At 44.7% G+C, this 10,239-nt stretch overlaps 2 protein-coding genes across 3 annotated transcripts; one reads left to right on the forward strand and one right to left on the reverse strand.

The window, feature by feature from the left end:
• Positions 1–319: 319 nt before the first annotated feature.
• Positions 320–6,154, reverse strand: fam114a2 (family with sequence similarity 114 member A2). 2 transcript variants are annotated; one of them, XM_035624643.2, is made up of 14 exons: positions 5,898–6,154; positions 4,975–5,382; positions 4,676–4,775; positions 4,347–4,460; positions 4,157–4,257; positions 3,928–4,062; positions 3,640–3,819; positions 3,296–3,419; positions 3,121–3,206; positions 2,644–2,715; positions 2,143–2,270; positions 1,990–2,062; positions 1,817–1,870; positions 320–1,318 (listed from the first exon to the last, which is right to left on the reverse strand). In XM_035624643.2, the coding sequence occupies exons 2-14, from the start codon at positions 5,359–5,361 to the stop codon at positions 1,217–1,219; spliced, it is 1,656 nt and encodes a 551-aa protein (XP_035480536.2). In that variant the 5' UTR covers positions 5,362–5,382; positions 5,898–6,154; the 3' UTR covers positions 320–1,216. The 2 variants fall into 2 exon arrangements, with proteins under 2 accessions (XP_035480536.2, XP_035480537.2); XM_035624644.2 differs by having other exon boundaries at positions 4,975–5,389.
• Positions 6,155–6,854: 700 nt separating this feature from the next.
• On the forward strand, positions 6,855–10,039 carry LOC118300343 (microfibrillar-associated protein 3-like). Its single transcript, XM_035624646.2, has 3 exons — positions 6,855–7,024; positions 7,484–7,735; positions 8,303–10,039. The coding sequence occupies exons 2-3, from the start codon at positions 7,504–7,506 to the stop codon at positions 8,962–8,964; spliced, it is 894 nt and encodes a 297-aa protein (XP_035480539.2). The 5' UTR covers positions 6,855–7,024; positions 7,484–7,503; the 3' UTR covers positions 8,965–10,039.
• Positions 10,040–10,239: the final 200 nt, after the last annotated feature.

Below are 10,239 nucleotides of genomic sequence, written 5' to 3' on the forward strand. Positions count from 1 at the left end.
AAACTCAATAATGTAACGAAAAGTAACTAAAGTCATCAAAGTAACAACAAGTAACTACAGTAACGACATCTGTTCCAGTTAACTGCACAGCTGCTGGTTCCAGGCGCTGACCGCAACCTCATCCATTTCTTCATGAACCTTTCTTTGCTTTGTGCAAAGTACAGAAAATTATTATTCCCCCTAAACTGCTGAAACAAAGTCTGAAGCAGTCTGTATGAAATACATTATGTATATGTGCAACATTCTGACTCATCTGCAATGGAATGATGATGAACGACCCCTGAACCAAAGTTCAAACACACTCACACACTCACACAAATGACAGGTTGATTTTTATTTATTTGAAACCATCTCAAATAACTGACACACAACTCCGCATGTTCCTTGAAAGATTTACACAAACAACTTTTGGCAGTTTAATGTAAAAAAAAAACAACCAAAAACTGAAACCTGGAAACAAACAATACAGACGACGATCAGAAACTTCATGTCAGACAGAAGCTGCTTCGCTGGACAAACAAACATCTGCACTTCTGAGAATTAAACAAAGAGATTGAGGTTTAAAATGAGTGATTTTGTAAATGTGTTATTTTGCAGATGCTCACTGGAAGTTGACCATGGAGGGTTTTCTTCTGTGGAAGTAAAGATCTGAGTGGCTGATTTTATGGAGCAGGAGACGTTTGTAACTCTTGTGGTGACGGTTGGTTTGAGTCTGGATTCTGTCAGAACTGGTCTAACGAGCAGTTTGTCATCTGAACATTCATAAAACAAATGAACACATGTGGAAGCCGAGTGACTGAACAAGTCCTGCCTGTTCGTCTCTTTGCAGGATTTGTTTCCATCCTTAAGAAAAATCTGCGTAGAAAACCAAATATATCTCTGAGTGTTTACGTTGTTCAGACACACTTTTCCTTGTTTTAACACTTTTACCATCACGTTTGATCCATAAGTTTTCTGAGCTACGATCAGACAAAGTGCAGGTTAGAATAAAACAAAGACCAACAAGTTTCTCTCCTCGTTCGTTCCTCTGAGAACTTCCTCCTGTGATGTCCTTCACTAATACAACTTAACACTGTTTGACAGGAACACACTTTTTAGATTTTCCTTCCAGCCATGAAATAGATTTTTGTCCTGAGCTGGACTCGCTGACACGGGCGACTGGTGAGGGTTAGTGTCAGTGATGGGCGGAGTCAGAGTCCCGGGCGGTGGCGGCGGGTCACTGCCCCGTGGATTCAGTTCGTCTCTGGATGTGTGAGATCTCCAGGATCGGCAGGAGGAGCTGGAAAGCATCCTGGATGTAAGAGGCACTGTTGGACGCCTGTGAGGAAGATTCATCACACGTGTCAACAGTATATTAAATATTCTTAAATATTAAAATAAAAAAATGCCTGAAAGTTCCCACGACACACATGCACATATTCATCCAACATGAAACAAGAACATGTTGTTAGTAATGTGTCGTTTTCTCAGAAACAAACATTTATTTAATAAACTTATTGAGGTTTATAAAGGACTGTAAATAAAGATGGACGACATGAAGCCAAGTCATCCTGATCGCCCCCTGGTGGCTGGCTGCAGTTATTTGATGATACAAAACATGTCTGAGACGTCATGATTGACAGCTGACACTGACTCATGATTGGTCGAGAGCATGTGTGGACACTGCTGTACAGACTCTGACTCAAGATGGCGGCTCCTGAATCTGAGATGTTTCAGCTTCATGTTTGTATCTTTACTCACGCTGAGATCATCAGAACTGAGACACTGTGTGTGTGTGTGTGTGTGTGTGTGTGTGTGTGTTGCTATGGTAACTGACCTCTAAAAAGACGCCTGTTATCAGCGGGTTGAGGACGTCTCTCTTCTCTTCAGACTGTTGATCAGAACATTATGATCAGATTATTACAATCAAACATCAACATCTGACAACACATGTACACTGTGCAGAGTGGACCAGAAAAAACAACATGGATATAAAGTTATGAGACTTACGCTGGCAGATGTTAAGCGGCAGGTGAACTTCCTGGAGAGCAGCGAGATTTCTTTACACAGGACCACCATCAACCTAATGACACACACACAGTCGGTCTTAAACTTCCTGCGGCGTCTCCACGTGTTTAAACAGAAAAGTGGGCGTGGCCTCACTGTGACAGGACGCCGGGCTCCGTCTCCCCGCCGCCGGAGAACAGGATCCTCTCGGCCAGTTTGTGGAAGAGCTCGATGGATCGAGCTGTCAGCTCAGCCAGACTCCTGATGGCTGCGGCGTGCACCTCCTGACGCGCGCACACACACATGCACACACACACCCACACACAAAACCAATGAGCCAAATATTTTCTTCTCAAATTGTTTTTTTTCTCTAAAAAAAACAACCTGTAGGCATCACCTGAGAAACATTCTGACAACCTCTTCATATTTAATAGATTCAACAACAAATTAAAAAACAAAGTAATTAAAAATTGATTTGCAGAGACAGGACGGCTCCATAACTCTGTCACTAGGTTTTACAGTCTCATTAATCTTTTCCCCTCAACGTGATTTGATTAGAGAATAAATTCTTCTTCCAAACATATTCAAGTTATAAAATAAGTTTGAGAACAACTCAAACCTTTTATATATATTATCATATATATATGCGTACTGTACCTCGACAGAGACGACCTCGCTCTCCTCTGATTGGCTCATGTCAGTGATCTGGCTGCAGACGTTCTTACAGGCCTGTGACAGGAGAGAGACAACACGTTCATGTGACGGGTACAGAGAGGGGACAATATTAAAATATTAAAAAGACAAATACAAACTGGACGTTTCTCTCAAAATGTTATTTCTACGGAACGACACAAACGTTTCCTTGGGTGCAGTTGCACTCTCTCAGCAGTAGGGGAGCTGCAGCCACCTCAGCTGCACGTGATGCATTTCAGTGAATATCAGTAAATTATAAAGAAGACGAATATCATCATTGAATGTGTTTTTTTTATTTTAAATTAGTTTTTGCAACTGATTCCTCATAATTTTCTGTGTTCTGTGTTTTTTGAGTAATCTTAACTTTTTTAATAGTTTTCTTGTCCTGTCAGAAGAGATATTTTACTTCCTGGTTACATAAAGATAAATATAGATTTGTACCTTGCTGAGTTTCTCTGCCGTGACGGCGACGCTGAGACCGTCGAGGGCCGTCGTCAACTCCCTCTCGAACTCTGATCCGTCCTCATCTGGAACCAGAGACAAGATCGATCGATCAGTGAGTTCAGGTGATTCATACAAAGGATCAAACTTCTTCTCGTTTCCATGGAGACGTTACCTTTGGTCTCGTCGACATCCTCGTCGTCGAACTCCACCAGAGAGAATGACGCCTTCATGTCCTGCAGCTCCACTCTGAGCTGCTGCAGCTCATCTCCTGACAGAGTGGTCAGCACCGACTTCACCTACACACACACACGCGCGCGCGCGCGCACACACACACACACACACACACACACACACACACACACACACACACACACACACACACACACACACACACACACACACACACACACACACACACACACACACACACACACACACACACACACACACTTGTACTCACTATCCAGACTGTTACAGTATATATACTGTACAGTTATCATACAGTACAGTTTGTACCTTGGCCTCACTCTCCCTCGACAGCAGCTCCAGAGCCTCGAGGTGCGACAGACCCTGGAACTCGTCGAACAACATCCCGTAGTGAGCGAGCGGCTTCTTCTTCTTCTTTGTCTCCTCCGGGTCAGACGAGTCCGTCTCTTCCGTCTGCAGCTGCTCTCGCTGCTTCGCTTCCCTCAACACCTGAGACACGACAGGAGACGGAGCGTTATTCCCAGTCAGACTTCTGTAGTCTGATATGTTAACTCCAGTCAGATAACTGTAGTCTGATGTTCAGTCTGATGTTGGGACCTGGGACAGCGTGGAGTTCCTGATCATCAGGCCTTTGGTCTTCCTGAAGCCGGGGTCTCCCTCTGCGATAACGTCCATCGTCTTCTTCCCGATGAACTCCAGAGCGTCGAGGCCGCCGCTGATCACCGTCTTCCCCTGAGAGGAGGTTCAGGTCCAGTGTGAGACGTACAGAGGAGTATGATAATAAATATAATAATGTATAATATCATAAAGAGGGTTGATGACTCACTGTGCTCTGGACGACGCTGCTGAGAGACGACAACATCCCCATGGCTCCGCCCACTGCTCCGTCCGTCTCACTGGCGCCATCGCCTGCAGCAGAAGAAGAAACTAACGAAACACAGAGTGTTACAGTCGAGACGTGACGTCGTTCATAAAACCACCAGAGAAGAAGAAGAAGAAGCAGGAAGACTTCGTACCCTGATGCTGCTTCTCTTCTTCTTCTTCCTCCACCACCTGCACCGACAGCTCGGTTGGACTTGGGATCCCCAACGACGTCTCGGCTTTCTCGATCACCTGAGTGAGGCCCTGGCCTGCGCACACACACACGCACACGCACACACACACATTGTTTTTCTGCCAGTTTGCATTTTGCTGAACTACAGAAGCTTTGACTTCACACTCGTCATGTTGACCGGACGACGACTGGGATTTGTAGTTTTTCAGGGATTAAAGACACTCAGACTCTTTCCACACAAGACTATATATTTATATATATATATATATATATATATATATACACACTCACCCACAGTGGCCACAGTGGCTGTTGCCGTGGACAGGATGGATTTGCCCCAACTGCCCCAGTAGCCCCACCCCCCCTGAGCCACCGTGGACTCGCTTGACATCTGAGGAAGAGGAAGAGAGATGATGAGATGAAGAAGAAACAGAGGTTAATAAAATAAAGTAATAAGTCATGATCACAGTCAGCTGATGTTCTCTGATGTTTGTCTGATTGTGTAACCAGCTGTGGACGTGTCGCAGTTGAATTGATTTCATAACACTATTAGTGGTTTTATTTCGTGTCGACAAATCATTTTTCTTCACCTGCGGCGACTGCTCCTCTACTTTCGCCATTTGCTCGTCCTCGGCTGCAAGTTTGCCCTCCGGCCTCCTCCGGGCTCTCCTCGTTGGGGCCACGTCTGTAGAGACGTCAGGCACGGTCGGCGAGGAGCCGTCCCGGACCTCTGGGGCCACGACATCTGGTGTCATAACCTCTGGGGCCACGACCTCTGGTGTCATAACCTCTGGTGCCACGACCTCTGGTGCCACGACCTCTGGTGTCACAACCTCTGGTGTCATGACCTCTGGTGCCACGACCTCTGGTGCCACGACCTCTGGTGCCACGACCTCTGGTGTCACAACCTCTGGTGTCATAACCTCTGGTGTCATGACCTCTGGGCCGTCGGCTGCTGAAGCTTCGCTGTCAGACATCGTAACGTCTCAGTGCATCTCCTTCAAAGAGAAACAACAACAAGAGAAAAAGAAGCTGAAGACGAGATCATGATCAGTTTGGTGGTTTTCAGGTAAAGTGTTTCATAACTCATGAATCACTAATGACCTTTTTATGATATTTAATATTTTGTTCACAGGTTGTACTTTATGATTAACTTCTGTAATCTACAGTTTTGGTGTTTAAAAAAACCGGCTGCTGTGTCAGTCATAAAAAACAACGGAAAAATTATTCTGTAATCACACACAGACACACAGACACACACAGACACACACACACACACACACACACACACACACAGGGATTGTACAGTGTCATTATGATTTATTGTTATGAACGTGTTGGAAATGAGCAGAGACAGATGCATGCTGGGAGCTTCTGATGAGCTACTGTAACAGTCTGAGTAGAAGAAGAGTCACTTGTTGTTGTTGTTGTTGTTGTTTTAGATGAACTTCCTGTGTTACCAACAAACACGTCACAATAACTCGACAGAGTAAACAACAGACAGTGAACTCACCTCTGCCTCGCGCAGCCGTCAGGTCGTGATGCTAGCAGCTAGCAGCTAGCAGTTAGCCGTCAGCTGACAGTTTCCTCCTCGACTCGAGCAGCGGTGTCGGTTTATCTTCCTGACGTCACTCTAACGTTAAACGTTAACGTCCGTTAAACGGTTGATTATCACAGTTTCTGTCTCCGCGTCCCGCAGGATGAGCCACGTCACAGTCTGTTGTCACTGAACAGTGAGCCTCACGACGAGCCACAGCTTCCGGCCATCGCCTTCAAAATAAACGTTTTGATTTGTTTTAAAAAGTATTATTAAAAAGCAAGGAGGCGCATTGTAACAAAGACTAACTAGGTTTTTGTTTTAGATTGAAATTTAAATAAATGAAAACTTCATAAATATTTGGAGTTGATATCATTATTGCACTTTTGAAAAATATTTGACAAGATTTATCATTTTATATTAAAGGCAAAACCTCACTACTTCCGGTCAACCTCTGACGCTCGTTGGGTCGCTTGACAAAATACATAACCCCGTCGCCGTCGATCATAAGAATAAAATAAAACTTCCGGAAACAACAAAATAAAATAATTATGAATTAAGCAAATACAAACGATATTAAATACAACAAAAGTTACTATGAAATGTATCTACATAATAAAATGTATACAACAAAGACTTGAAAAAATACAGCAACATTTTGAAGAGTCGATGTATAGATGTATAAATGATAAGATGAAACATGATTATTGTGATTGATAAATAATACATCATCTTTAATTACACACGATGTCGCACATAAAACTTCATGAATAAATTACAAAATGAAAACTACAGGATGAAATATGATTATTGTGATTTTATTTACACTCTGTGTCAAACATGAATAATCTACAGGATGAAAACAGTTCAAACGTGATTCGTATGAACCATCAAACACCGACGACGCGTCACCTGCCTGCGTGAGCGACGACAAGCCACGCCCACCCGCTCCTACCTGCCCTGAACAAGGAAGTGGACGAAGAAGCGTCGTGTTTTCTGTTCGTTTCAAATCAAAGTTACAGAAACTGAAACAGACGGAATCAGTGAAAAGACTGAAACATGTAGTGACGTAGATGAAGATACAGACGCTGTTTTCATCCGAGGTGAGAAATATGTTTCATACATATCATATATCCTATTCTCTCTCTGCGTCACACCTGTCTTCAGTTCTCTGTTCTAGTGTTTTATTAACTGTACTAATCTGATATTACACGTTACTGAGGTTTATACAGACACTCAGAGTTTGTGAATGAATTGACAGATTACACACAGCTTGTTCATTATATTATTATTTTATCATCTTTGTAAAAGTTCCAGCTTCTTCTTCTTCTCCTCTGCTGCATAAGTTTCTGACAAATATCTTCCTGACCTTGATGCTGAAGAGACGCTTCACTGACTTGATTTTATTCTGATTTGAATCATATTTATAAAAATAAAAATGAAAAAAACGAGTGAAGACCAGGATCACACTGGTGTTAGAGTCTCATGTAAAGTGTTGTAGTGAAACGTGAGCTGAGGTAAGAAAAGAAGAAGACGATAAAAACACTCTTCCTGTTCTGCAGGTTTGTCTTTTCCCGGCGACATGTCCTCATGTCAGAGCCCGTCACACCTGCTCCTGTCACACCTGCTCCTCGCCGCCCTGATGCTGCTCCTCGCCGGCCGCACGGCGGCGGTGGGTCAGAACCGCTCGCAGGCCGAGGACCTGGTGGTGAAGGAGGGGTCGGTCACGCTGCTTGAGTGCAACGTGACCGAGGGCCACGCTGACGTCAAGTGGTACAACTCCAGAGGAGCGCTGCTGCTGGACGAGGGGCCAGGTACAGTAGGAGCCACGTTCAACCACACAGTTGATTTATATAAGAAATGAAAAGAGAGAAGACGCCCAACAAGTAAAGGTACCAGAGTCTGTGTTCTAATAAGGGCTGCAACTAATCGATTATTTTCATCATTAATTAATCTGTTGACCATTTTCTCAATTAATCGATTAGTTGTTTGGTTCATAAAATGTCGATGGTGTTTCCCAAACCACAACACCGGAGACATTCAGTTCACTGTCACCGAGGAGCAAAGAAACATATTCACATGTAAGAGGTTGAAATCAGAGAATTATGACTTTTTTCTCCATAAAAACTACTTGGACCGATGAATCCATTATCAAAATAGTTGGCGATTAATTGAGTAGCTGATTACTAATCAAATAATCGACTAACTGTTGCAACTCTAGTTCTTCTTCTTTCATTATCATTCTTATAAAAACAGAATTTCACCAGAAACATTTCACCAGCTGGTGAATTCCATTTTTCTTTTTCTGAACAGTGTCAAAAGTTTGGTTTATCATCGATGAAACTAAAACTCTGCTCTCGTCTCGTGTCGTCCGTCCTTAGGTGGGAAGTGGCAGATCCAGGAGAACGGCGTCCTGAACATCAGCTCCGTCTCCTTCGAGGACCGTGGCCACTACACCTGCGTCGCCCCCGGTGACGGGGGCGGGACCAGGAACTACACGGTCACGCTGCGGGTTGCCTACACCGACAGCGGCCTGGGCCTGTACTATGTCATCGTCTGCCTCGTGACCTTCACCATCACCATGATCCTCAACGTGGCGCGGCTGCTCATGGTCGGCAGCCACCTCAAGAAGACGGAGCGGGCCATCAACGAGTTTTTCCGCACCGAGGGCGCCGAGAAGCTGCAGAAGGCCTTCGAGGTCGCCAAGCGCATCCCCATCATCACATCGGCCAAGACGCTGGAGCTCGCCAAGGTCACGCAGTACAAGACCATGGAGTTCGCCCGCCACATGGAGGAGCTGGCGCGGAGCGTCCCGCTGCCGCCGCTCATCCTGAACTGTCGGATGTCCCCAGAGGAGGGAGTGGAGACGGCGAACTCCGTGTCCGAGCTACCTGGGAACCGCCCAGCGATAGGCCCGCCCCCCTCCAACAGACAGGAAGAGGAGCAGGAAGTGAGCCGGGCGCTGCTGTCGAGTGAGCGGCGAGCGAGCGACGCAGGCGGCGTTGACGTCACGGTGTCCGTCCACACCGTTTCTGAGAAGTAGATCCTCGCACCAGCATCACGGAGCCTCTTCTGAAGGGGAAGATGAAGAAATCATGAAAATGTTCTGGTTGTTGGTTGAAGGATATTTTGGCTTTTTTATTTTATTCTGCTCATCGATTCCTGTTTTTTTCTTTTTTTATCTTGCTGCAAAATCTTGTCTCTGTTTTACATATTGGTCATCGTCACCTTCACCAGGGAGCTTCTCTTTTTAAATAGTGAAATATTGTGGCGTTTTGTCACATTGTCACAGATTTTCCAGGGGATTTTCCATGGATCTTGATGATAAGGAGAAATCAGACGTATCTTGAGGGCTGATGTGTCTGAGTGTCTGGTCGGTGTGGTTTTGATTTCAGGGGCCTGTTGAGCTTCCGCGGAGGAAAACGACGTTCCACTTTGATCCAGGACTTAATGACTACATCTCAAAATATTGCTTTTCTAATACCTGCCGAGTCGTGCGCCGCCTCCGTCCTGCGTGAAGCTTTGTTCATGCGGTGGTGATATTTTTCTGTCTCTAATAGTCTGTGTCAAGCTGCTCCGACGGTTTTCATCCATCTGTCGTTCCTCTGTGATTTTAAAGAAGCACAAATGAGCCAGGGAGATTTTCCAGAGCCACACGGCATCGAGACGGCTCACAATTCTGTTTCCTCTCGCCGTAATTATGATTTATGATTACTTGTGGGTTCCAGTTATTTTTTGTCTGATTTGATGAAAAATGTCTGAAATCATGATCATAGACACACGAGTGTTGCTGTCCCACTTCATGACGTGTGGATATTGAGTCTGTTTTGTGTGAAGTGTCAAAGAGAAGCGATTCATCTGTTCTGATCCCGTTAAAACAGAATGAATGGTTCTGATAGAACCAAGATGTTTGGAGTTTCAACTGAATCTTCATGTTTCCTCGTACTCGTTTCTGTCGTCGCTGTGTGAAACACTTTCAAACTTTAAGGTGTTTAGAAGTTGTTGTTTTTTAAAATTCTTCTCAGGGACAAAAAATCGTGTATTTTTTATTTTTGACTACTGACCTAATAAAATGAATATTGAAAACAATAAATAAAAACAAAAAGTTCAGCTCTTTATTTCTGCCTCTTCAGGTGACGTTGCTAAAGAGCCACTGGGGGGCGCTGTCGGGTCGAACATGAGTCACAGTTCAGAACCTCCTGAGTGGACCTTGTTCTTCATCTTCCGTCTTATTCTTTATTTTCTTCCCTGTATCAGACGTCCCTCACTCCCGGTCCCATACCCGGTCCCAGACCCGGTCCCAGACCCGGTGGTGGTC

The sequence above is a fragment of the Scophthalmus maximus genome, chromosome 2, assembly GCF_022379125.1.
Source record: "Scophthalmus maximus strain ysfricsl-2021 chromosome 2, ASM2237912v1, whole genome shotgun sequence".
Taxonomy (NCBI): domain Eukaryota; kingdom Metazoa; phylum Chordata; class Actinopteri; order Pleuronectiformes; family Scophthalmidae; genus Scophthalmus; species Scophthalmus maximus.

Bases quoted from the DNA above. Each gene is read 5' to 3' on its own strand.
- LOC118300343 (XM_035624646.2), top strand. From the start codon at position 7,504: ATGTCCTCATGTCAGAGCCCGTCACACCTGCTCCTGTCACACCTGCTC. The intron at 7,736-8,302 runs GTACAGTAGGAG...GTCCGTCCTTAG, and splicing joins GCTGCTGGACGAGGGGCCAG to GTGGGAAGTGGCAGATCCAG.
- fam114a2 (XM_035624643.2), bottom strand. From the start codon at position 5,361: ATGTCTGACAGCGAAGCTTCAGCAGCCGACGGCCCAGAGGTCATGACA. The intron at 4,461-4,675 runs GTGAGTGTGTAT...GTGTGTGCGCAG, and splicing joins AGCCACTGTGGCCACTGTGG to GCCAGGGCCTCACTCAGGTG. The intron at 4,258-4,346 runs GTACGAAGTCTT...GTGTTTCGTTAG, and splicing joins AGAAGAGAAGCAGCATCAGG to TTTCTTCTTCTGCTGCAGGC.